Source organism: Molothrus ater, chromosome Z (genome assembly GCF_012460135.2).
Source record: "Molothrus ater isolate BHLD 08-10-18 breed brown headed cowbird chromosome Z, BPBGC_Mater_1.1, whole genome shotgun sequence".
NCBI classification, from domain to species: domain Eukaryota; kingdom Metazoa; phylum Chordata; class Aves; order Passeriformes; family Icteridae; genus Molothrus; species Molothrus ater.
In genome coordinates, this window is record NC_050511.2 from 25308867 (window position 1) to 25336816 (window position 27950).

General features: G+C 42.8%; 2 protein-coding genes across 3 annotated transcripts; both read right to left on the reverse strand.

The window, feature by feature from the left end:
- Positions 1–985: 985 nt before the first annotated feature.
- On the reverse strand, positions 986–11906 carry TMEM174 (transmembrane protein 174). Its single transcript, XM_036403640.1, has 2 exons — positions 4819–11906; positions 986–3321 (listed from the first exon to the last, which is right to left on the reverse strand). The coding sequence occupies exons 1-2, from the start codon at positions 5451–5453 to the stop codon at positions 3219–3221; spliced, it is 738 nt and encodes a 245-aa protein (XP_036259533.1). The 5' UTR covers positions 5454–11906; the 3' UTR covers positions 986–3218.
- Positions 11907–11983: 77 nt separating this feature from the next.
- TMEM171 (transmembrane protein 171) lies at positions 11984–26911 on the reverse strand. 2 transcript variants are annotated; one of them, XM_054517950.1, is made up of 4 exons: positions 26827–26911; positions 20717–20819; positions 18922–19063; positions 11984–12306 (listed from the first exon to the last, which is right to left on the reverse strand). In XM_054517950.1, exons 2-4 carry the CDS (start codon positions 20754–20756, stop codon positions 12078–12080), a joined length of 411 nt encoding a protein of 136 aa, XP_054373925.1. In that variant the 5' UTR covers positions 20757–20819; positions 26827–26911; the 3' UTR covers positions 11984–12077. The 2 variants fall into 2 exon arrangements, with proteins under 2 accessions (XP_054373925.1, XP_036259532.1); XM_036403639.1 differs by having other exon boundaries at positions 20126–20819.
- Positions 26912–27950: the final 1039 nt, after the last annotated feature.

Below are 27950 nucleotides of genomic sequence, written 5' to 3' on the forward strand. Positions count from 1 at the left end.
AAAAATGGATTGAGCAAAATCTCAAATACAGTCTTCCAGGTGCTTTCTGAAGTTACATCAGTATAATCTGGAAGGGCTGTGACAGTTGCCCTTGGTTGAAGGCCAAAAAGATTTGTTCTTTCACTCATCATACTGCAGAAAGAATTCTTAATGCTAAGAAGTGAGTTCATGTGATGGTTATATATCACAGTAAAAACAAACAAACAAACCCTCCAAAATCCAAACATACAAAGAAAATACACACACACGCAGCAACCCCTCCAAACCCTGTGGTTAAAACAGAAAAAAAAAAGGATGAAGGTAGAAGGTGGAAGGAAGAAAAGGAAGTAAAAGCCTTTATAGTACATGTCTCTGTTCTTAAAATCCATCATCAGCACTCAGTACAACAAGGGACTGTTACCACCCTCGAGTTTCTCAAAAGACTCCCACAGAATTCAGCCAGAATTAATCTGATGGGTCAAGGTAATTTCAATATAGCTATTTAAACTTAATATCCTCTTTAAAGAGAAACCCAGGATTCTTCCAATTCTCTACGATGAATATAGTGCAGCTAGAAGTAAACTTTAAAATCAATATGCAGTCCACAGTGCACCCTTCTGAGTTTCTGAGTTTTCTTCCATTTATTCTGTCTATCTAATATCTAAAATAAAGATATTATTACCTAATGAAATTTATGCTGGGGGGGGGGGCAGTGGGCAGGAGGAAGAGAAGCAGGAAAAAATCTGTGGTGTCTGACTGAAGGAATTTTCTTGGGGTGGGGGAGGGTGACTGGGCAGAAATTTTGACCCTAGTCCTGCAATTGGATCCATCGAGCCTGACCTCTGTGCTACTGCAGTGCCTGCTGGGTTCAGCACAACTATGTGCTAAGTTCAGGGCTCTGTACATGTGGAACTACCTGGGGAATTGGGACCATCCAGTTTCCTGCTGTGGAGGGAGGATGAATTCACCTCTGTGTAAATTCCAGAAAAGAAGCAAGACACTTCCATAAAATAAACTTGCCTTTATTTTTAGATCCTCTGTTCTCTCACTCAATCCCATAGAGATCATGCTGAACACAGCATGCCTCCCTTTCTCCAAAAACACGTGCCTCCCCTTCTCCAACTACCTGCTAACACCAGGCCATCACTGCTGAAAAACAGTGTGTTCCAGATTTCTCTAATGAGAAAAACCTCACACAAAGTTTGCAGTCACTGTTCAGTGGCTGCTGCTGCAGTTGCTAATCCAGCTTTGAGTCTGTTTAAATGTTGCATCCCAAATATGACCTCTGTCAGTGTCTTGTTCATCACTGTGGAGGACAGTGGTTGTTTTGTGCACCCCCCCCCGCTTTATTTCTTGGCAACTTCTAAGTGCACAGGACAGGAAGGCGTGCACCTGCAGGTCCATGCAGCTAGACAATGTTCTGAATGCACATCTCCATCCAGAGCTGTCTCCTGATTGCTAGAGGAGCTGCACAGAAACTCCGAGATTTCCTGCCAGCTGTCAGGTACATCAGATTGGTGTGCAACTATCCGTGCTCAAATGCCAAGCTTCTCCAGCTCCCAGGAATGAGATCTGGCAAGAGCTAAGACAGCTGCATCAACAAGTAAGAGAAAGTTGGTATATTCCATAATGGATGCCTGCTTTTAGCTGTGCTGTGCCAGGAGACTGATCCACAGGCACACCAGCAGTGCACTGCTTGGTTACCTGGGACAGTTACCATTGCCCTCTGGGGCGTTTTGTGTGGTGCCCACTCCAGCAGGTGAGAGCTGAGATCAGCTTTTGCTTTGAGGGAGATGAGCAAACCTAATGGGATCATCATAGGGAAATACTGGCTTGTTGCACTTCTTGGCACATTCAAAAGCAGAACCTTAAATATATGTGGAAAAACAAAACAAAAATGTAGGGACTTGTAGCATCGTCATTGTTCTGGGGTTTAAAAAGCTCCTGAGCTAAGCCTCTTTGGATCTTCATTCTGGATTGCAAAATTTCACAGCTAATACACTTCATCTTTTGTTAAATACAGCTAAATACAGTTAAATATATTTCACAGAATCACAGAATATTGTTAATTGGAAGGGACCTACAAGGATCATCAAGTCCAAATCTTAAGTGGATGGCCCATTTGGGGATCAAACTCACAGTCTGGGTGTTCAGCGACGCCATTCTCTAACCAAATGAGCGTATCTCAAATTGTTGTGGATTCAATTCACGGAACCAAGCTGAACTTGAGCAAGTTTACTACCGCCTACAGTTGCCTAGATACTCTGGGGGCAACCTGCAGCCTGGGCTGTGTGCCTAAGACCACATTCAAATAAGAAGGGACCTCAGAGGTGTTTCACCACAGCCCTCCCACAGAGTGGGGTGCAGCAGCTGTGATTGTCAAAGTCCTTAACAGTGGCAGGATCACACATCTCTGTCGAGGCTTCAGAAAGATGCCATTTTCTTTAGTGATATTAACTTCATAGTTATTAGGACTCCTGGTGGGAGACTGTGCTTTGCCTCCCATCAGGTGGGGAAAGGAACTGAATTTGATGCATGCAGGGTGTCTTAGAGATCTTATGTAAAAGTTGTCATAAGTCACTATTTGTTTTCTCTGTTCTGAGATGCTGTGGTTCAAGCAAGATGCTCTAAAAAAATGCCTACAGGACTGAGTTGTGCAATAGGACTGGTTGTCCAGCTAAAGCAAGCTGAGAAAGTCTAATCTGTAGACTGGACTTGTTAATGAGTAAGCTCTGCTAAAGAATCAGACAAAATTAAGACATAAAATGCACTTTCATGGATCAGACACTTGAGTACTTTTAAAGTTTCCCAAGCAATCAAGAATGAAAATACCTCAACGAAAAATCAAGTATTTTCTAAAGATGCTGAATGTCCAGGAGCAATCATGATCTTCCACAAACATCTGGTGCATTCACAGTTCTCCCTGGTTTCAGCAAGTCTGAAAATCAAGCTTCTTGTTGGGGAATCCTAATATAGATTTGGATCCTTGAGTTTAATACCTTTGCTATTAATAGTTTAGCCATTGAATAATTAATAGCTCTGCTATTAAGCTGCATTGCAAAGGGCTAACAAATTTTGACAGAGAAAAAGGAAAGGGTCAGTTAAATATCTTCAGTGATACTGTGTATGAATATCAAGAACTTGCTCACACTGTCTTATCACAAAAGTGTTTAAAGAAAAGATTTTCTGGGATTCTTGCTAGCATCTCCTAGGATTGTTGTCTCTTGTCCATGATGATTTTATGAAGAAAAAGGGTATATTTCCTCGTAACGTGGAGGTGACAAGTTATTACGGGCATAGTCTTCCAGCAGTCCTTCTGGTTCATCAGAACTGTCTTCTGACCTGAAAAGAGGAAGAGGAGCAGATACAAAAAGAATTCACCAGAGCATTCAGGTAATTTCAGTGTTTCATCCTCCCAGCCTTATCTGGGAAAAGTACTCCTGGCTTATGGAGAAAATGCTATGAGATGAAGTTTTACTGATATTCAGCTGTTTGCTGTGGTTTTTTCATGAAGTTTAGCAGTGTCAGGAGGTGACCTTTGTCTCCACCCTGCCCATGCCTGTCACTCATATTTGCTGAGAACAATAAGTTAGTCAGCAGTTTTTGAGAAATACTTTGATAAATGAACTAACAGTGACTTGTGTTGCACAGAGGATATAATTATGAGTAATTCCTATAATTAGAATATTTTTCCTTGGAGCAAAGAACTATATAAAATAATTTTGTGTACAATTTGAGCAGCTCCATACTGCTGTGCAACATGACCAATATTGTTTATACCTCAAAACTAGGAAAAGAGGAAGAGCTGGAAGGTTGTTTCAGTGGGACAGCAGCATGTTGTGACCAGGTGTATTTAGGAGGGAGAGCATCTGGTACCAGACTGATTCTTGCATTGTTGCAGAAATGCTGTTTGTGTGCTGACTCATGTGTTACGATTGAGTTTGAGTGGAAGACTCTGGCCCTACATGATACCTTTTCCCAGTCTTAAAAATTGAGAGCCAGACACAATTAAGGGACAAGGGGTTTTACCTCGGTATTTAGTAAGGATCCTTGTGGTGCACCACTTCACCAAGGTGGGATGTGCCGCAATGCACCCCCACGACAGATGGTGTATACAATTTATAGACCTTAAAAATCAGCATATCTAACAGGGGTGCCCCAATGGGAGGCCTGGATGAATGGTGTGATATTCCCCCATCTGTGGAATTCCCCCTGCACGGGCCAAATCTCTAGTTTACAGGATGTGTTCTAGAGAGGATCTTGGTTTCCCAAGACAGTGTAGGGTTTTCTGGCCTCCTACCACCACAACAAGGCCTTTAGGATGTTTGGTCTCCTGGCCTGGCAGAATACTAGGGCTATGCTAAGTTATCAGACTTATATAAAACTTCTATATATCCTCAGTATTCTTACAAGCATGCTTGCTAAGAATACTGAGGATATATAGAAGCTATATATATATAAACATATATATTTATGTATATAAGGTATATTTAAAAAAAGGCAAAAAATCGTCTTGGTATCATACACATAATAATCAAAAGGTGGCAAGATAAACATAAGAAAACCTCCACAAACAGGAACATACAGATCTTAAAAAGTAACAAGAGGTTTCGTTTACTGAAAACCAAAAGGCATTTATAAGTGAATTTAAATTGTATAAAAACACTTTGCAGGAAAAGTATGTTTCCTCACTCAAGAAAAATTCCTAACCAAGACAAAAAAAAGCCTGAGAAGGATAATACCCTGGACTAGCTGCAGTTTCTTATGAAAACCACACATTGTACTTAAAATATTCAGAAGCCTGTGTCCAAACACACTAAGGCATTTCAGAAGATGTACCTCTGATTCCTGGAATTCTCTGCAGGATAAGCAGTGTAGCTCTCATCTCCAGTAAAAGCCAGGTTGTCCAGGGTGTAGGCAGGGCAGAAGTGAGGAGAGCCCGAGGCGAGAAGTGGCGAGGTGCTGGGGGGAGCAGCAGTGCAGCAGCTGAGCCCTGAGTGAAGGTGGCCGGGACTGACGGCAGCGCCTTCCTGGGATGGGTATGGCGGAGGGATGTACTGTACCACTGTGGCACCATGGAAAGTTATAGGCTGGTTAATGCCAGTGAAGACAAAGGACTGTCCGCTTGCAGCCTGGTCAAGTTCCGACGTATTTTCCTCTCTTTCTTTACAGGGCTTGCACGTAAGCATGTTAAATTTACAAACAGCAATCAGAATAAAAGTCACCCCGACAGACAGCAGAATAGGCCCTAGTAACTGAGTCCACTCCAGGTGTGTAATGCCATCATATTTTATCCATCCCATCACAGTGAAAGTGATCCCCACCAGTCCCAAAAACACACCTGAAAAGAGCAGAGTGGTGCCAGCTTTATCCCCATCTGACACCAGGGCATCAGATCTGCTTGGCTGACAAGGAGTGACAGAAAAAACATTCAAGGAGAAATCTTCTACATTGTTGTTGTTGTTTTGCTCCATTACTGACTATAATGTATCCTCTCCTTCAAGAGAAAGGGGGCTTGTAAAGGACTTGGCAGAGCATTTAAAGTCGAAGGTTCAGGTTAGTTATACAAGAACTTTGTGTGTATATGGTTAACAGAGTCCATCATGTGAAAGAATAAACTTTGCTTGAAAGAACAAAGGTCTGGGAAGTGAAGCCTGAAGCGATCACTAAAGATTTCTTGAATTACCACCATCACTTCCGAAATGGATTCACCCCTGCATGACTGCCTGTCTCCTTATGTTTCTTCTTCTTTAATTTAGCACCCATGATACCGTGCTCATTCTGGATAGCAGAAAAAGCAAGCTGAAGCTATTGCAGCTTTTCCTTGGCCCCAGCTAGCTGATGCATCCAACATATGGACAGCATATGTTTAGTCAACAGCAGTGAAGAGATCCTTGCTCTCCACTTCCTGCTCAATTTTCTGCAGGAAAATTCCACATGGCCATTGCTAGGAATGCTTTTCCATGCTCTGAAGCGTGACATTTATAGTCATGCCTGGACGTCTGCTGCAGCTCATTTTGCAGTTCATGGTTTAAAAAAATATCAAAGTATGCTTTCTGATATTTTTCTGGGGCAACCAGGAGGTGAGCAGGAGGGTAAGTGGCAACAGGATGGTGAGTGCTGAGAAGCCTGGGAGAACTGTTGCTGTGGAAGAAACATTATTTCAAGACAGCCAAAGCTTTCCAGCGGGTTGAAGTAGTAAAATTACTCTATAATTTCCCCTTAATTCTGGACATATTTTGTTGTAGGTTTTAAGGTTCACAGAGAATAATGCCCAAATACCCTGAATAGAACATCACTGCAGGAAAGAGAAAGCACGTCCTGTAACGCTAAACTTGACAGAGTGAGGAATCTTATCCTATACTCACAGGTACCTAGGATACGTCTTCATATCATAATGAATTGTTCTGCTGAACTCATGTCTCATATATTAAACAGATTATTGAATTTTGAAATTTTCTGTTTCCAACAGTTTCAGACTAAAGCAATTCCTATTGAAAAGTTCTGGTAGAATGTCTTTGTATAATTCCTTAAGGAGGAAAAATCTCCAACTACTCTGCCTGTTTTGACTAGCATGGCAGGGTACTACACACAGGACACTGATTACTGCTCGGGCAGTAGGACACATAATGTAATTTCCTGCTACCAGCAGCTCTGGGGAAGCAAACTTATCCTGAAATTTGTAAAATTAAAAATAGCTCTAGAACTAGAAAATTTACCTTTTAGACTGTTTCTTCAAAGTCAGTAAAAGTGCCTTTAGTCTACTGTGCATTCACATCACACTGTGTGACAACAGCGCTTTCCTGGAAAGGGCTATTCACCAAATTTGGCACCTTTAGAACTGATGCTGAATGCAATTGCAGATGTTGTTCTCATTTTTTAGTGCAGACCTTGAGGAATATTAGTGCTGGATTCCTTAAAAAAAAAGCTGTGAAGCTTCCAAATGCAGCATTATTAAGTCACCCCTGTTACCCAGGGTGTCAACAAATTTTCTGACAAATACACTCAAGATCAGCCTTTACCACAACACTAAGTCTGGTCAGGATTCTCTGCACCTCTTGAGCAAAGAGATCAGTCTTGCAATGCAGTGGTTTTGTATGATGACAACTAAACTAGAAAGTGCTGAAATACTACATAAACTGTCCTTGCACTGGCAATTATAGCCAAAGTCTAAATCACCTTTAACCTTACATTTGTTAAACTTAATGGAATGAACTGTTACTGCTCTTTACAAGTCAGGTTTTTCCATACTATGAATCATCCATGCCACTGCTGAATCTTTCAGGCTTTCCAACATCCTTTTAAAAGCAGCACTATATTATAATAGCTGTCCAGCTAATAGTTTATACAGATGGAGTGTCACCTTGCTCCTTTCATTCATTCAAGAACTCTGCAACTGCTATTTGCAATGGGATTGTACTGGAGCACTTCCTCAATCCCACAGAGTGGTCCTTAGATCCTGTCTGGAATAAGAATTTTCCAAGCTGGGTGTTGTGTCATCCCACAGCCATCTCTTTTCCTCTGGTCTAGGACATGACTTCATGTGTTGAGCAAGTGCACAGTAGAGCTGGAGAGCACAGGATTCTTTTTTTCCTTCCAAACCTACATGCCACTTGAACTTTTAAAATAGGATGGAAAACATTCTCTATTTGCTGTGCTGGGATCTACATTAAAATTACTCCTTTCCCTGTAAACTGTCCCCCTCTGTAAGACAGCTTCCTCTATGAATCCCCATATTTCTCCAATTATTTTCCCAGAGTGTGGTAATGCTGCAGTCAGGCAGCTGTCAAGGTCTTAAGAAATTACTGGATCACACTGATTTTTTTAGGACCAGTGCTTTTCTTTGCAAATAAGTGTGTGTTCTGGGGACTCACTTAAAAATGTCAATTTACCAAATGCATCCCTTATACCTGCTATGACTCCTAAGCAAAAGAGTTTTGTGAAACCAAGGAAAATTGGTTGGAGTGAGGTTTTTTAGAATGAGTGCTGTTTTCAGATCTCAATACAGGTCTGTTCTCATCTGCTTCAGACCTTACCCTTGAACACAAGCACTGCTTTGCTTTCTGTTCTTCCACCTAGTTTTCTATTACCAGGGGAAGTAGTAATAGAAAATATTGCCTGCAGTGCTTGCTGCTGGAAGCAGGTGCTCTGCAACCCCTCAGTTCTCTAACCTGTTTGATGAGTCATCCTAGTGAACGCTGACAGGCTATCACTTAACCCTTTTTTCCTCTCCTTATGTTACCTCTTTTACACAGTTGTTCATATTATCAGCCTCTTGTAGGAAGGTTTTATTTTCTTACATGCCAGTTATATAAGCAGGGACTTAGTCAAAGAACATGCGAAAGAAGCTGCATAACACAGGGTATTGCACATTGATTAGCATTAAAATAAGTAAGTACAAATTATCAGTCCATAATTTAGGGAGATTAAGGAGTCAGTGGTTTGAGTTAGTGGGATTTTTCCTAGAGAAAGGTAACTAACTGCAGATGGTGTCTTTAGTGGAAAACAATTACACATATAAGAGCAGTACATGAAGAACCACTGTGAGTGTGCCTTTCACCACTGTACTACTGCACTGCCAGCCTCAAAGCACAAATAAATTGTGAGGAGCAGGTTCAGCCAGCTGTCCACAACTGCACTTACCAGCAAGGTGGCTTTATATGCTCCCGAAAATATTGTCTTGTGAGCAGGCACACCAAAATGAAGGTTTTTCCATGCCTAATTGTTGAGATGCATGCATGCATCCCCTCCCATAGAGGGAGGAGCACTGAAGTCTGGCATATTCAGTGCAGAATGTGGAGGTATTCACACTACAAGTCATGACTCTGAAGAGGTAGGATGGAAAAGGGATAAATGAATACAGCAACACAAACCACAAAGGGCAAAGATGGGGTGGGTGCAATCACCGCCTTGTGATATCAAGTGCTGCTATCACAAAAACATAGCAACATTGCAAAGACCCGTGCAATCTCAGTTTTTCAGATGAGTTAACTGTTGATTTTTTTAGCTGCTGTTGATGTAGGAAGGACTTTTCCTAGAGAAAAGGTATTAATTTATATTTTTGTGAATCTCTCATATGTAAAGGATTGCAGTGTTGCAGTTAGAAGCAGAGCAGTGTCAGTGCAGGCAGCAAGGAAGAAAGACCTTCACTTAGAGAGGCCAAGCAACCCTTACCTCCCACTTTGCCTGTTTAAGTAAGTGTGAATCAGTAACCAACTTGATTTGCTCACTAGCATTTGTATGTCAAACACTTAAGCTAACCTTAGAGTAGAAAGAGGGTTATAGCACCATTAGTGGGACAGTAAAGTATCTCACTTCCTCAATAAAAATGCTATTCTGTATTATTTTAAGCTACTTTTATAGTTTTACAAGGTGTTGCTTCCTTTCTAATACAGACATTTCACTCCTACTCCTCACATCAAAAATTCCTCCCTCTACTGCTGTTCACCCAGTGGTAGCCTTCAGTGGTGAGGGCAGACTTGCTAGCCTCTTACTCACATTTTCTGACCTTGCTGCAACAGATTTCAACAGCACAGTCGGCAAATACTACGGCACTGGCAATGTTAACCACTTCAGTGCTGAGCACTTTGTGGAGGGCCACCTAGCACATCCACTGAGTTTTCAAGTAATGATTTTCTAAGTCAAAAATAGAAGACACTAATAGACTTGTAAACAGATCTATTTCCTAAGCATCTTCTCAAAATCATATAGAGATAAATTCTGTTTTCAATCCTTGTTTTCAGAGGTAACACCTTCTCAGGATGCCAAGTCTGAAGTCAGATCAGCAGCTTTCTGAACCACGTGAAGACTGCTTTTTTAGAAATGAAGTGATCCACACTGAAGACTCTGCAGTAGATGATCAGAATACAATAACCTTGAAGGAAAACAAGATTATGTTTCTGTTATAGAGAACTCCGATGAATCAACATATTATGCTTGATTTGTCTGGTCTCTTGGGTACATCTTGGGAACAACCGACTGAGCAAATTGAAGGCAGCAGAAAAGGTTGATACTTTTTCACTTTACTACCAGATGCAACTGATTTTTTTTTTTTAAGATGGTGAAATATTTCCAGATTTGTGAAAACACGTTTTGATATTTAGCCTTTTCAGAAAATGAGTGTTCTGGATAAAGAACAGGATAAAGCTAACATGGGCTTTGTTGCATGGGATATTTCCAGTAAAATACCCCAGCTTCTGTTCTTGTTATATGATAGAAGGATAATTTGAAACAGGCTCCTTAGACACATGCAAAGCCATGTATGCATGAATCATACACGGCAGTGGGCCCCACTGTTTAAACATTAGGAGCAAAAGCTTAAAAAATAATCACAAAGATGGCAAACTACAGCTTGTATTGCAGATTGCATATAAGGAAAAACATCCTTGAAAAACTCACTAGGTAAAAAATGTTTGAGAGAAGAGAGGACAAAATGCCTACTGGCTTTTTTGGATTCCCTTTCTTCATACAGACATTTCCAATGGCTGAGTCACGCCAGTTTAATCAGCTCCTACATACTAAATCCCCCTCCGTGCCGTGTTTGCTCATTACTCTGCATGCATAAGCCCCTCAGCTCTACTGCTGGCTAAAGACACTTCCCTCACTGGCTGGTTTGTTTTTGTGTGGCTGCACAAAGAACTGTCCTGGCGTAACTGAGGGAATGACACAGAATTGGAAATAAATGGCAAATGCAGGAGCTCCTGAACATCTCTCTAAAGCAGTCAGCAGGTGAGAGGCACGTTCATAGCAAGATGACAAAAAGGCAATCACCTTTCCCTAGGCACAGGAGGGAATTTAAGTTCTTAATTCATAGTCTGGCATCCTGTTACACTCAAGTTCTCTGAAATTCAGCATAGCAGATGACAAGTGGAGATGTAACTGGGGTCCCAAGGCACACAGCTGTTCAGAGACTCAACTGAACAATTCAGAGATCACTCTTGCAAAAAGTTTTAATGCTGGCAAATACACCAGGCTGAACCAAGCCCAAAGCCCTGCCACTTTTCTGAGCACAGAATCCAACTTGTTTTTCTCAAACAGCATTCAGAGCAAGTTGTAAGATGTCAAAGATAGCAGCAACTCAGTTCTTCCTACTTATCTTTACCTACTACAAGCTAATCCTTCAGTTTGGGAACAGGTGCAAACAAACACAAAATAACATTAGAACCTCCACCCTGAACACAGGCCACTATCACTACCCTAGGGTTGCAGCAGGATGGAAGAGCTAAGAGGGTTGTATTTCTGATGGATCTGTCAAGTGTTATGTCATTTAAAAACATTTGTTGCATGGGTTTGCATGAAACTGCCTCTCCCACATCTGCTGGTAAGTAACGTCTGCAGCTTGAAGATAGCATTGCTTTGTGGCACTCACTCTCACACAATAAGCACTCCTTGTATAATCCATGAATAATGATATAAAACAGCAGAATAATCCCCCTGAAACCAGTGGTTACCACAGTTAAACTGTTAGCCTATTATCTATCCTCAGGGCTGCCTTTGGGCTCTTAACTGCAGCTAAAACTGATTTTCCTAGGGATTATACTTACATAAGGACCAGAGATAGCCTAAATATGGAGCGTTCATTACCAGGCAGACCAAAAGGTAACCATTGAAGCTCTTCATAGCATCATGGCATCTTCGTAGCAACCTTAACATCCCTATATGTGAATGCTCCTTGAGTACTTGTAAAGGCCATAACTCTGCAAACAAGTATTTTCCACAAAAGTAATGCAAAAATAGAAATAAAAACACTTCCTAATTATTTCTTTCTTTGAAGCTCCAAACAGATTTAATTAAAATAAACAAAAAAGTTGGTCTCTACTTAGTGGCTTCATTATAAAAAGAACAGCTATAAACAGAAACTGAAGCTGTAACAGAACAAGATGAGAATTTAATGTTCTTGCAGTGAACTCCCTTCAGACTACTTTAGCAGAGGCCCAGGCTTCTCTAGTATTTCTTGAAATCCAAGTTCATTGTTTATTCTTCCTGATGAAAAATTAGACACAGCCAACATTACTACTTTTATTATAAAATGTAAATAAATTCAAAAATTGTAAATCTCTGTGTACATTTTATTAAAAATTAAGTGAATTGTCAGTCCTTTAGAAGCTGGTGTCAGATGTGGCTAAGGAAACAGATGAAAAAGATAAGGAAGAAGATGGTGAATATTCATTATTTGTAATTGATGCTTTCTCTTCATATTTTGGTGGTGATTCAGAAGAAAGGTATAGCATTGGTAAAATATCTGAAGGTGAGCTGCTTCCAGAAATTGTATATACGGATTCATAGTCTCTAACAGCAACTGTTCTTTCATCATCCCCAAGCTGTGCTCTATAAAACACAAAACTATGTGTTAGCATAATTCATTTATCTACAGTGAGTGAAATTTGACTTGATTTATATAAACATGAACACACTTCCTAAAATCCCTGAAGCAAAGAACTTGCATAAGCATTAAGATTTCATTCTGTGGGCTACATTATGACTCTTCAGATGAAAAGTCTATAATTTCAGAGGGGAAGGGCAAAACAAGCTCCCTTCTAACCTTTCAGATCACCAGTCACAGCCTGGTTTATGGGTATTAGCTGCTTTTGGCTGTGCTGTTTCACAATCTTACTAAATCTTCTGATCCCTAGCTCCTAATGTATCTTCCCTTTTGTAGTGTATCACATACACAGTCCCCTTCCTTTATGAAAGACAGTTACTAGACTTAGAACTGCATCCAAAACAAATCACTCTCCCTAGCCTTTTGAGATCTTACATGAAAGGCAATCAAACTTTTACTAGGCATTCCAGCAATCCATGGCAGACTGAACACAACCATATTGCAAAGTTCCCAGTGACATTCAAGGTGAACAGCCAAGTACTCCGTCTTCCTCTAACAATCATAACTGTATTAAAATTGGTTGAACCCACATTGTTCTGGTACTTTGCTCATCTCACCCTGGAGCTGGCCCTCAGCATATTGCTTCAGCTGCTTGCCAAGGAAAGGGAAGACCTGGTTGCTCCTCATGATTCACTCCCAGAGCTGACTCATACATCTGTATCCATATAAATACTGAGTGAGGAGCACAAATACAGAGCACAGTCACCTCATCTTCAATGCTGTTACTGGTCTGTGAGGGTTTTCAAAGGAGAGGGAAATAGTACAAGACAAGTGCTGAGGTGCTATGCAACAGATTGCAGGAAAAATGCAAGCAGTTCTGGGATGAGACCATGACTCAGCTTACTAACAGCTCTCATCCAGCACAGGCTGCAGCACTGTGTTTGCTGACAGAACACTGAGCAATGGATTGAAGAGGCAAATCACCTTTGTCCAGTAGTCACCAACATGTGAAATGTGTATCCCCTGCCATATCTGGGATCTTCAACCATGGCATTGTTATGAATAACGAGGCCAATTGCTCCTCTTCCATGAAAGTGCTGAGGAAGCAACTTGCACAAGTCAAGATGCCCTAACTGCCAACGAGTGCTGAGCCACAAGAGAGCAGGCTTGAGGTAGTATCACACTCAGAGGTGGCATCAGCTCAGCAGGTCTCTGTGAGGATGCTGGGAAGCACAGAAGGGCACCCGCTAGAGCATCCCCATCAGAAAACACCAAAGGGCAAGGTCAGACATTCTGGGCTCAGTATCCAAGCCTGAGGTGTTTTATCCATTCCACTAGATACTATCCCAAAAAACTGCTTCTTTGTGTATGTATGTTCACAAGACAAAGAAATCCACACAAGCATTAAACCATATCCACATGATGTTCCAACAGGATAGTGACTCCACCACTTCTCCTGAGCAGCCTGTTCCAATGCTTTACAAGCCTTCCCACAAAAAAACCCTTTCCTAATAGCTAAGATAAACCTTTCCTGGCACAGTGTAAGGTCATTTCCTCTTGTCCTGCCACTTGTTATCTAGCAAAAGAAGCCAATCTCCATCTTGTCACAACATATCTTGTCCCCCCTTTCCAGCAACTGAAGAGAATAATAAGGTCAAGCCTCCTTTTCTCCAGACTGAAAAACTCCAGTTCCCTCAGCAACTCCTCACATGACTTGTGCTTCAGATCCTTCACCAGCTGTACTGATCTTCTTTTGTCACACTTCCAGAACTCTTTCTCACCAAGAAGGATCCAAAACTGAACCACAGAATCACAAAATAGCCTATAGGTTAGAAGGGATGTTGTAGATCATCTATTTCCAACCTCCCATGCCTTGGGCAGGGACATCTTTCACTAGACCAGGTTGCTCAGAACCCCATCTAATCTGGCATTAAACACTTCTAGAGATGGGACATCCACAACTTCCCTGGGCAACCTGTTCCAGTGTCTAACCACTGTTACAGTAATGAAATTCTTCCTAGTTTCTAGTCTAAAATTTCTTTCAGTTTGAAACCAATCCCCTTTGTCCCGTCAATATACGCTCTTGTAAAAAAAAAATACACTCCTCTCCTTCTTGTAGGCTCCCTTCAGGTATTGGAAGGTTGCAATTAGTTCACCCTGAAGCCTTCCCTTTTATAGGCTGAACAAACCTGATTCTCCTAGCCTTTCCTCACAGGAGAGGTGCTGCGGACCTCTGTCATCTTGGTGGCCTCTTCTGGACTCACTGCAACAATTCCATGTCCTTCCTGTGCTGGGAGCCCAGAGCTGATGCAGCCCTGCAGGTGGGGTCTCAACAGGGCAGGGCAGAGGGGCAGAATCCCCTCCCTGGCCCTGCTGCCCACACTGCTCTGGATGCAGCCCAGGACACGTGTGGCTCTCTGGGCTGGGAGTGCCCATGGCTGGGTCGGGTCCAGCCTCTCAGCCACCAGCACCCCCAATTCCTTCTGGGCAGGGCTGCTGGGATCTGTTCATCCCCAGCCTGTGCTGGTACCAGGGCTGCTCTGACCCACAGGCAGCACCTCGCACTTGGTCTTGTTAAAACACATAGATCACCATGGACCCAGTTCTCCATCTTGTCCGGGTCCCCCTGGATAGCATCCCATACTTCAAATCTGACAACTACACCACTTAGCTTGGTGTCATTTGCAAATCCATTCACGTATGTCATTACTAAGATATTTAATAACACTGGTCTGAATATGGACCCCTGAGGGACACAACTTCTCACTGAAGTCCACTGGGTCACTGACCACCACCCTCTGGATGTGACTGTCAAACCAATTCCACTGAACAGTCCACCGAGTCCATCTCTCTCCAGTCAAGAGAGAAGGATGTTGTGGGGAACTGTGCCAAAGGCTTTACAGTAAAATAAAGATAAATGACACCTGTAACCCTTCTCTTGTCCACTGATGCCATCACTCCACTGTAGAAGGCCACTGGCTTGATCAGACAGGATCTGCCCTTGGTGCAGTTGTGTTGTCTGTCCTGAACCACCTCCCTGTCCTACGTGTGCACAGCTCTAGGGGCATCTGTTCTGTGATCTTCCCAGGCAGAGGTGGGGCTGACAGGTCAGTATTTCTCAGTATTCCTCCTTTCTACCCTTCTTAAAGGTGGGTACAATGTTTTTCTATTTCTCCAGTCACCTGGGACTTGCCCTGACTGCAGTGACTTTTCAAGTATCAGGGAGAGTGGCTTGGCAACTACATATGACTGACATCTACTGACAATTCCCTCAGGACTCTGGGATGCAGATCATCGGGTCCCACAAACTTATGTACATTCCAATTCCTCTGATAGCCATGAACCTGATCTTCCCTTACGGTGGGAGGGACTTTGCCCCCTCAGTCCCTATCCTGCTGTCCATCCACCCCTGAATGGGAGGAGAGGTTGCCATTCAAGACAGAGGTAAAAAAGTTGTTGAGTACATTGGCCTTCTCATCCACTGTCATAATTTTCCCAGCATTGTTTAATTGGAAGATATCCTTTCTTTGACCTTCCATTTCTGGTTAATGTACTGTACCTGTAGAAGCCCTTCCTGTTATTCTTTGTGTCCCTTGCCCGGTTCAGTTCCAGTTTTGCCTTGGCATTCCCACGACTTCCCTACACAACTGTGCTTCATCTCTAAACTCTTCCTAGGTCACCTGTCCTGGTTTCTTTCCCTTAACTTTGACCAGCAAATTCCTACTCAGCCATGCTGGTCTCTTGCCCTCCTTGTGATTTCTTGCTCCTGAGGATTGCCAGCTCTCATGCTGTTTGGAAGAACTGAATAAAGATCTGCCAGCTCTTTTCTACTCCCTTGTCCCTGAGGGCAGTCTGTCAGGGGTTCCCACAGACTAGGTTCCCAAAGGACTGGAAGTCTGCTTTCCTAAAGTTCAAGAGCTGAACTTTTACTCCTTGTCCAAGCCCTATCCTTCAGGGCTGCACACTCCAGCAGTGCATGTTCCCTGCAGCCCAGGCTGCCTCCAGTCCTGGTGTCCAGTTAGCTCACTTGCACTGGTGACCAACAGATCCTGTACCACATTCCCTCTGGCAGGGCTGTCACCTGGCTCTGGAAGTTATCCTCCACGCATTCCAGGAGTCTCCTCGATTGCCTCAGCCCTCCAAGCTACTTTCCCAACAGCTGCTGGGGTGGGTGAGTTCCCCTGCAGGCCACGACCCTCAGGCACAATGCCTCCTGTGCTGGAGCAGGAAGGTTTGGTCCATGGGCTCCCCTTGGTCAGGTGGCTGTAGCAGAGCCCAGCCAAAGGTTCCCTTTGTTGCCTCAGTCTCTGACTCCTACCCACAGCTTTCCATCTGCTCATGGGTATTCTTCAGGGACAGCTCTTCACATTCAATCCACCTCTTGCTGTAAAGAGCAATTCCTCTGCCTCTACTTCTTTTCCTCTCTCTTCTGAACAGCCTTGCAGCTATTAAAAGTCACACTCCAGAAATAGGATTCATCCCACAAAGTTTCAGGAATGGCAACAAAGTCATAGTGTTCCAGCAGCACGGTGGCTCACAATTGCTTCAGTTTGCTGCCCATACTGTGTGCATTGGTGTAAAGGCACTTTAGCTGAAATGCTGGCCATGTTGCCTTCCTAGAGGAACATCCCTTAGTTCCTTTGAGATAGCTCTCAGTGTTTTCCTCCTGGCTTCTGTTACCTTAGAAGCCCTTGCCTCAACTGCGTAAGACTGCAAGCATGCTTCAGTGTGGCCAGCACACTCCAGATTCAGAAGCAGAGGATCCCTGCAAGCATCTTGTTCTTCTAATCTTTGCCTCCCATCCCACAGTTTGCCAGGAACAAGCAAACTGTCCCCCTGCCCTTGAACAGAGGATTTAGATGCCCTGGTCCCACTGGCCACACTACTGTTTATTTGGATGCAACTGGCTGCCTTGGCCACTTGGGCATACTGATGGCTCATCCTTAGGTGCTGTTGACCCCCATTCCCAAGTCCTTTTCTGCCAGACAACTTTCCCCATACTCATCACTAAGAGCAGTGATGATGCTTCCAACTATTACCAAACCAGTTATATTTCTGTAAGAGGTTTATGCAGCAGTAGGGGAAGATGTTGGAAAATTCTTTTAACATATTAAGTGCACTACCCCTATATTCATGCTAATGCTTAGTTTTGTCCCATACAGTGCTTAGTACAAATACAGACACTATTGTGGTCTTGTGTTAATTCCCTACATCTCTGACTAATATGTCTTATTCTAGTTAATGCTTCCTTATATCAGTGACTAATATGTAGTAGCTGATATCTTAGTTTTGAGAAAAAGGATTGTATGTCAGAGCAAAGAACAGTAAGAGAAGTACATTATGACCTGATGACTGATTTGAGACACTCTCAAGGAGAAATGATTCATCAGAAGATCTGGAAGCATATCCAAATAAGTCCATGGAAATAATATATATATGTATTCAGCAAATGTGATGAATATGTATTAGTTTCAGGAATATAACTAGGTCTGTTAGGTTACTGAGCAAACATGATATGTGGAGAATTACCCATGCCTCCAGCACTGCTAATAAAATAATGCTGGCTTTGTAACCTAACAAATTGGTCAGAGAGTTTATTTCCCAGTTTCCAGTGACACAATGTTGCACACACAGTCTTGTGAATTAAAGTCATTAAATGATAGTCCCACATAACTTACTCACAGCTGAAACCCAGGCTGATGTAGGACCATTCTAAAGATATTAATTCAAGTCCTTTTTGAATCATTAAGGGCCTGAAAATAAGTTAGGGACTCTAGACATGTGACACCTAGCTCTGACTTCTAGTGTGTGGCCCTTGCAGTGACTTCTTTTACCCTCAAGTTAGCAGACTAGTGGTGGCAACCCAGGATAAATAACCCTGCAAGTTCCTGTGGCACAGGCAAGTCTTTGGTAAGTTGGCAGCTCCTGCTCCCCGAGTCTGGTGGTGTCAATATCAGGCAATTCTGTTATAATCCATGTATGTAAGGAATCCCTGCAAGGGTAAGGTACAACATCTTTAAATGAAACTAGCTTTGCAGCCTCCCTTATCAGCATGCTGGAGCCTTCTGTGATATCAAGGAATCCTTTAATCTCAACACATGGCCACAGCAGGAAGAAGGTAATCAGCACCCCAAGGCCTCACTTCTTCAAGGCAGAGATAAGGGACATGGGAGAACTGAACACACTGGCAGATAAAGCAACATTCCCAGGGTCTGTGGGTATGTGTCATAAAATACTTGCAGCTCTGTTTCTACAGAGGCTCCTAAAATCTGGCAATATGCATATCACGTCACTACCACACTGCTGTCAATGGCATCCTCTCTTGGACAATCTGTGGAAGAAATCTACTGTGGGATATTGATTTAAGAACTTCAGAAGTTCTTTCCAGTCATAATAATAATTTAATCCTCATAAAGGACACTCTGCAGTTTGTAGCTCCCCTAGTATACAACAGTATTTAAATGCCAATTCAAGTAAAGTATCTGAAGTAAGCTGAGTTATGCACTAGAAAACTTTGTCATGCCTTGTAGTTAATTCACAGTGATTATATAAGAACAGGGTCTTGGAAACCTAAAGAATTCTTGGATACCTCAGATTCCCAAAGAGATGAATAGTCTTACCCATCAGTGAAGATAGAGTGGTATGGTGGTGGATTTTCACTTGTAGGCAAAACACTTGGCATAAGACAATGAGTCGCAGTTGGTGACATAGGGTCAGCAAAATAAGGAGGTGGTGGGGGTGGGAATATCATCACAGCATCACCTAGGGGAAAGAACACCAATTACTACCTCTGAAGAACTGAGCACCTGTGGTTATATTAACAGCATCCTATAACTTTTACTTGCCTAGCTTTTAAGATGAATTAATCCATATACAGAATTGATACATTCTAGGCTGTTGGAGTAGGTTGGAGGTACATTCTAAATAATCCCAAAATAAAGATGCAGCATATTTATAAATGAAGGATTTAATTTAGACAATACAGCTGACAAGGGGGAGTGTTTAATCTAGCTAAAAAACACAAATATGGTTGGCTGTCTACAAGAAGCCAAAGTGCAAAGCACACAGTTACTGTTGAAATATTTTAAGGATAGGAAAGTATTTTGTTTCCCTCCTAAAAATAAAATAAGTAATTCTAAGTTTTTCCATAAGTACTGCAGTGCTGTAACAGAAGTCATTAATGACTCTGAGAACTGATTTTGTGTGCTGTGACAGTTTCCTTACTAAAGTTACTTGTAGTTCAAGGCACGCTAACCACAACTATTGATACACAGTTCACTACATCAATATATTGTACAGCAAAAAAATCTACCAATTTCCACTCTGTAATTGAAGAGTTTAAACTCATAATTATATCTCTTACCGACTGAGGATGTGACCACAATTTAAAAATACAGGACATTGGTTACAAATCAGAATCTTCTGTTTAAGGGGCCAGAGCTCAAGGCTAAAATAAATCTTAAATATAGTCATAGAAGTCTGATCTGCAGTGTCAATTACACAGTTTGAGAAGAGAATTGGGGTTAGACTCATTTGTGTCAGGTTATGTTGCTCTACACAGTCAGACATTACTTTTTATGCCAAAGAGAGATTTTCTGCCTTTTTGAGAAAGGTAACTGAACTGACCATACAGAAAGCATATGAGACAAAGTAACATTATTCTATTTCATCTGTCCTGACATGGCAGAACTGACATGCTGAGAGCTCATATTAAATAAGTAATAATAATAAATAAGTAATATCCAGCCAATTAAATTATTAGTGGAAAAAAAAAAAACCCCACCTAATTCCTAGTGTAAAGTTCCAGCTCAGTTTTTTACTCACCTAATGTAACCTGAAAAGATTCAGGGCTCTGAGGATGTTGTTCACTTTCACAAGATTCTTGGTTGAGATATAAGTTTTGCTTCTTTTTAACATGAGCTATCACGAAGAAAGACAACCCAGTGAGCACAATCAAAGGGCCCAAGATTTGAAGTGACAGGAATCCACAGCCCTGGAGGTCTGTGTCAGAAGTGCCAGTGTGGTTGAGTTGTATCGTATGCCAGCCAGGGCTGCAACCAGGAACCCAAATGCCCAGGATGCTAATTAACATTCCACTAGTTAAAAACAGGAATCCAAATATGAGAAACTGGGCAAACTGACAGTTCCCACGACAAAAAACAAGGCTGTACACCTGTTCATTTTGCAATTGTCTTTGTCTGATATACATCCTGGCCCTTGACCGTGCCAGTAGAACACAAAGCAGTCCAGTTACAGCCAGCACTGGCCCAGCAGCCTTAAGGACCTCATTACAGTCACTGAAGCTTCCAGATGGACATGACTGGAGAATAAAGACTGAAAGGAGGAATCCAGAACAGAGCAACACAGCTCCAAAAACAAAAAGGAAAAAAATAAGTTTCCCATGTTGTCCATTACCTCCTTCACCTCCTGACACAGGAACAGCCACTGAATACATTACAACAGAATCTCTTCAAGCAGATGAGTTGTTAGAAATAAATGGCAGCAAACTACAGCAGATCTGTGAACATGAAAATAAACAAACTGAAAGAAGAGAACCCAGCAGGATTAGCTACATTATATTTCTTACTTTCAAATTTGTTACTCAGCCTTTATTGCGTGTGCTCCTGTATTTTCTGTTCTGCAGTACCTCCACTATGAATTAAGGGCCTACTCAAGTTTGCTGTTAAATGCCAATGGAAAGACAGAATTTGCTTTACAATTTAACTTAAACATACTGTAACTGCTGTTGCATAGCTAAATTGTTTCTTTAGAGAAATAGTCTTATGATTAATAGGACCTTACTTTGAAAGGCTGAATATTTGGAACAAGGACAAGTTAGCTTTCCCTGTGAAAAGGGAAAGCTACAGGAAATGTTTGTGCTGAACTGCAGAAAGTGACAGCTTGTGAGAGATACTATGTTAATGCAAATGAGCAATTACTACTGGACTTTTTAACCAAGTAAATCTTCTATTACATACTTTCTCTCTTGCTTCTCTTTCCACAGGCAGTAAAGACCTTTCTGCTTCTCTCTTTAATGAGATTCCTGTCCTACACTACTGCAAAAGCAAATACTGAGATGATTTTTGGCTCTGTTCTGAAATAACAAAACAAAAAACATTCTAAAGACCAGTTCAAGTCTCACTGATTTCATAGTTAGAGTTGGTAAGCATAGCACTCCTACATTTCCATTCAACTTCCCCTACTTCTGAGAATTTTGTCTTTGCTCAAAAGATCTTTAAAATAAATTAATGAAGGTGACTCCCAGAAGACTTCTGAGCCCACAAGACTCTAGATTCAGCAGCAAAATAGAAGAAAACAGTTTTGAGGCCAATAACAGCCCATATGGTCACATGCATAACCAATCAGCTGGATGTGGATTTACTGGGGCAAAGGAAACCTGACTGAAAGTTAGGAGAGCTCCAGTCAGTGAGCTCTAGTACAAAAACCACCAAACTCCGCTGTTACCTACAAGGAAATTTCTGCTACTTTGCCACACTGGCCTACAGAGCCAGAGGGACACTAGCCACCAGATGGTGACTAGCAACTGTGGAAATCTTGGCTAACATCCATCAAAAGCCAACTTGGAATGCAGAAGTTCAGACTATGAAAAATAACAAGTCTCATGGATAGACCACAAGAAAGTTGTTCCCTACCAAGTGTAGGAAGTACTTAGGCATGCTTAGGCTGCAGTGTTCTGACACCGCCCTCTTCCCCTCATCAGCAGTCGCTGATGACTGCTGATGAGGGGAAGACAATGACAGACAATTTCACCTATGTCTTGGGTATATAAGGACCGATACGTACAGACTGGTGGAGTTTGCCATGGATGGAAACAGGGAATCAGCTTAGTTACTGCTGTTTGTTAGTTAACCTTCAGCCTTTTCTCTATCAACTTCTACTGTCCTGTTACTAATTCAGATGACTCGAAGATAAAACATCAAATCAGATTGGATCATCCTTACATATGCCTCTTTTACACTTATTCCACAAGAAAAACAAGGTACTATGTGATTTCTGGAAGCAAACTGTTGAACACGTATCAGCCAAAATAAGGTTTGTGTCACTCCCCAGTAACTGCAGTGCCCATTGGGATGAAAACAAAACACAATCATAGAACCCACTAGTGACTCAAATACACAATTATTTACCTGCAATGCAAGGCAATCTATTGAGTCACTACTCAGCCAATTTTAAGTGTAGAATCCAGTCAAAGAACTGGCTGAGCAGATACACGAATGATGAAATTGTTACACGTTCTACTGCTGAACATCAAACCAGGCCCCCAAGAGCACAGGAGAACGCAGAGTACATCCCGCAGGTGAAAGGCTCAATAAGCAAAGCACAAGATCTGAGAGGCAAGGAAACACTTGAGCAAGGCAGCCACTGCAGGAAGCAACCAAGTCTCTTAGCTGGCCATCTTCAACAGCAAAACTGAGGGACCAACCCTTAATGCATCCCATTACTGTGCACAGTTAACTTGTAAACTATGACTGCTAAGTGCTTCTTCAGTGTTTTGAATTCAGTCTACTGAGAACCTTCTACTAAGATAGGTTTGAAAAACTGCTAACTGAGGGTCCCTTGGTAGAAGAGTCCAATTCACTCTAGGGGGGGCAAAAGTTACAAAGAGCACTAAAGATAGGACAGCGTGTCATGAAAAGAAAACAAAACCAAAAACAAAACCAACAAGAAAAAATCCTAAAAAAATTAACATATCCTGACTGATTTCAAACTGAAGACGTTTAGCCCAGCACACTTTCAATGCTGCATGAGCTGTAGTCAGTCTGAAGGCTCTACTTCTGGGCAGAAAAACACAGACTGGAATGGTCAGCTCTTCAATTTTAGTGGTCCTTGCTAAGTTAATAAAATTCTTTCTGATAACTGTATATGCCCCAATTCCCATAAATTATCATCTGAGCTGGGTCAGGTTTCCTGACTTACTAAGTGTACATAGCTGAGTGAAACACCTCTGAAACATACATAGACATAAATAAAATCCAGCAAAGCCTGGTTTCAAACACAACTGTCTTGAGATACTTTTCTGCTGAGGCACATTAACCATTATAACACCAACACTCTACATAGAACCCTGAATCCTTTCTTCACAGTTTGCTCTAGGGAAGAAAACATGGTCTTAAATACAAGCAAATTAAAACAAAATAAAATAAGGCAAAAAAAGTAAATTCAAATATATATCTATTACAAAGAAAAGTCTAGAGACTTGTCTTCCTTACTCCAACACAGTACCTGCTTCTCTTCCACCAATCTTGTTGTTATGAGATTAAGCTAAAACACATTAGAAATTAAGCATGTACACATTTTCTTCATTCTTTCAGGCCACAAAGAAGGAATATTCAGAACAGTCTGTTGTGGCTTTGGAGATGAAAGCCATGCATTTTATGCTGGAAAATCCAATGAAGGACTAATTTCCATTTACACTACCATGAAATTTTATCAGAAAACTCAAAGCAAGATTAAACTTATTTCCTGTGTTTCAAGAAAAAGTATTTTAACAAAGAGGCAAGTATTTTATTGTCTATGTGCTTGAAATACTGCCACTAGATCTCATATCTCCACAGGCATATTGATGTAAAGGCATTTTCCCTTCATATTAAACTCAAGTCTGAAAGCAGACATGGAAATAACAGCTCAGAAGCCATTAGAACACAGTCCAGTAGTGTAGAAGCTGTTAAGTATGACGGGAAGAAGGAATTGGAAACATAGCTTATAAAGAAGTCTGGTTATAAGCTCAACTTAAATTATTTAGAGCTCTACCTTTTTGTAAGTCAGGCCTATGCCAGATATATAGAACAGGAAATAACTTCACGATTTCTTGTCATTTTTCTGTGTAACACTTGTATTACAACTTTCTTATTACGGACAACTCCACTAAAAAAATACTTCCACCACAATTCTTCTTGAGCCTTCAAAGTTCATATTTTCCAAGATTTCTACTGCAAACACCAGGGCTATGAATTTACCTGCCCTTAATCTTAGAAATTTGATAGCTTCTTGCAGACATTATGAATTCAGGAAGAGAATTAAAAGAAAAACATTGTAAGAATTAAAACACTGCTGCCCCTCTGTTTTACCCTTCCCAGAGTAAGTCCCATTCCCCCTCTTGTTGCTTGCAAAAGCACACAAATAATTTCATGCAGAAGTTTCAGATCTAATCTGTGTTATTTCAAAAACTACATACTCTGTCAGTTTTAGTCCACAATGGAAATTCCATTAGAATTTATAAGCCACTCTTTTAAAGGACTTGAATTTTTCCATTTTTGCACCTATGCTTCCAAGTTTTGAACCACTACTGGGAAGTTGCTATTGCCACTGTGCAATTATTTTGGTGATATTTTATTTTTTTCCCCAGGTTTCAAATTAAACCATGACTCCTTATTGGTCAAACTACATGTAAGGAAAAATGCTCTCAACTTCATTCAGTTTAACTTCCATATCAAAATATTAATGGCTCCCCATGTCTGAATTTCTTTCTTTGTTCATATCTGCTTCTGTACCCACACCATCTTCTTCATTAAATCCCAGTTTCCACCTGGACTGGACTCTTAACTTAGCATTCAGAGACACTCATCCATGAGTACAGATGGTTAAACTAAATTGCAATGTGCAACCTTCATTCCAACACTCTTCCCTCCCCATGATGTTTTTAACCACTTATTTGAAGACCTAATGGGAAATGCCCAACAGAATGTACTTTCAGTTTTCTACATTTAAGAAACAAAACTACAAGCTGTAACAAGTTCTGAGATGCCAAATACATGCAATTTGGTCTCTTATGTACGTAGTTACTAATTGGTTAACCTGACAGTGCTCTTATCTCGAGGAACATAAGACTCAGATAGCATAAAAGATTTCAGGATTTAGACAGTATGTATAAAGATTTCTGAGCTAGGAGTGGATGCCACAAGAACTCTGCCCATAAGGGTCAAGAAAATTATTTTTTCAGTTTACAGTATAGGAAGAGTAATGCTGTGCAGTTATTTATGATCATTGCAGGTGGGGCAGGAGCCACCTGCGGAAGTACTGGAAAGCAGTTGCTATAGGAAATTCCAGACAGTGGGATGAATCCTGCCACTCTCCAGAGATATGTGCAACAGGGATCTTTCTTACCACAAATCAGCACAAATCAGGGATTCTGACTGTGCCAGACAGAACTGCATTCTGCAAAGCTGCCAATTCCTGTCTCTGCAGGCTACAAGAGAAAAGCAGCTACAGTGAAAGATGGGCCCACAAATGTCCCTCACTCACATCACCAGGAAGAATACTGACACCACAGTCGGACAGGAGGACCCCAAAAGTCTGTTTAAACGGCAAGGAGCTTGCAAAGGACAGCTTGGTAACCCATTGACTGGATGCCATGTAGGCAACTAGGCCAGCACCTAGATTCAAAAATGAGCTCTGAAGGGTCCCATGTTTGTTGGTGGGATGCTTTTTACATGGCACGCTAGTAGCACACAAGAGTTGCGGCAAAGCAGCTCCTATATTCTGGAGAACCTGCGGGGAGACTAGGTAGAAAGCAGACACATACTGTTAACAACAGAGCTGATGTTTTTCAAACACGTAACACGTGACAGACCAGTTTCTGGAAATTCACAGGAAGGTCTATCCCAGGGGGCTGATATATCTCAAAGCAGCAAAAGACACAAGACAAAAAGATTTACAGATCTTTGACCATAGGACAGGCCATGGAGACCATCAGGGAGATGCAGGCTCCAAAAGCTACCTAAAGCCATCCTGTCCCAGTTTCCTGAGGCTAGCCTAGGGCATTAAGCCAGACAATTTAACGGACAAGCAATTAAGCTCTACTCCATTTAGGAAAAGCAGCATTCCATGGCACACCTCTCCTCATGCACCAGCCCATCAGGCAGAGTCTATTCTAAGTCACTTAGTCTTAGTCACAGTAAGATCTTCAGGAAGATGAACCATGCCCCAAAAGCTGCCATGCATCCTGTCAGAGAGAGGAGCGATGCAGGGTAACCTCTCCATCACCTCTCCGTGACGGAGGAGCACCTGAACCTCCTCACCTGTGCCGTCCCAGCTGCACGCCAGCATCGGCCATCGGAGTACTACACGCCAGAATAACTGCAGAACCCCTTCAGAGATATTCCATCCTCCCTCAGGGATGGCTGAGGCCGCAGAGGGGAAGCAGTGTGGGGAGCGGTGGGCTCTCCAGAGAGAAGTCAGGACACTTACACCCCAGATAATTCTCACACACACCGGTAAGAATGAAAACACGGGAATGGCGGCGGCCGCGGGAAGACGCGGAGCGATCCTGCCCGCCCGCCCGCCCGCGGCGGCCCCTCGCCCCTCACGGAGGCGGCCGGAGGACGAGCCGCCCGCGCCCCGACCGCTCCCGACCCCCGCGGGACCGGCCCGGGGCCGCCCATTCTCTCTCCGTCTGCCTCCCTCCCGCCCGGCCGCCCCGCCACGGCAGCACAGCCACAGTAGAAAAAGCCACCCGCGGTAGAAAAAGCGCGTTCGGCGAAGGGCTCCAGGCGCCCGGCCCTTACCTCGCAGCGGAGCAAAGGACACAGCAGCGCGGCAGGCGCCGCTATTTAAGCACCTGCGGCCGACGGCGCAGGACAGGGCAGGGCCAGGCCCAGCCGAGCCGCCCCGGGGAGCGCGGGCGCGGCGGCACCGCCCCCACCGTGCCCGGCGCCCCGCCCGGCCGAGGCCCGGCCCGGCCTGCCCGTGGCTCCCGGCGGCCCGGCTCGGCTGCGTCGCTGCCCGGCTCGGAGGTCGCCCGCAGTGTCCGTGTCGGTGTCGGTGCAGCTCGCAGGGCACGGCTATGGCACGCAGCTCTGGAGTCGGGTTTAGGTGGCCAAAGTCAAGTGTGCCCCTGAAATAGCCGCGGCTTCGAGGTGAGGCAGGCGAGCAGTCCCCCTCAGGGTGCTGGTGGCACGTTTCCCATTTCACAGAATCACAGAATATTCTGAGTTGAAAGGGGCCCGTAAGAATCCTCGGGTGCACCTCTCCAGTGAATGGCCCATACACAGATAGAACCCACATCTTGGCTAGAACCAGGCTCTGCTTCAGGAGCCTGTAGTAGTCCCTTAACAACATTTGCCTTACTCCACACACTTGGGAACTTGTTAGGCAAGCTAGAGACAGGCTGAGCCTAGATATGACAGATCTGCTTCAGTGGTGAGCCACTTTAGCTGGTGGAAATGAAAGAAGAGGCTTTATTGCCAGGTACAGGCAGTGGAAGGAGGAAGAAGCTGGCTTTGGTAGCTGAGATGAGAGAGTTGTGACATGCAAGAAAGCAGCTGTGTGAGCAGACAAGGAGCCCAGGAAGGAAGATCAAGACGGGCCATTTGTAAATGCTGTAGCAGTGGCAGGACCAAGGCAATGTGACTGAAGTTTGCCCAGGTAGTTAGCATCAGCCTGGTAACCAGTGAGGTGTGGGTGAATCCGTTTGGGTTTATGTGAGTCAAAACAAGATGAGCCAGAACAGGGATGGAAAAATGCTGGGAAAATAGATGGCAGGGGGAAAAGAGTGATTATAGTCTTGCTTGACAGAGAGATATTTTGGTTAGACAGTATGATTGGGTGAAAACTCTTTGTAGCTTTTCACAGGAAATCTGCATTTCGGTAGAGAGCAAGGAAAACTTGGAATTGAATTGATAACCAAAGA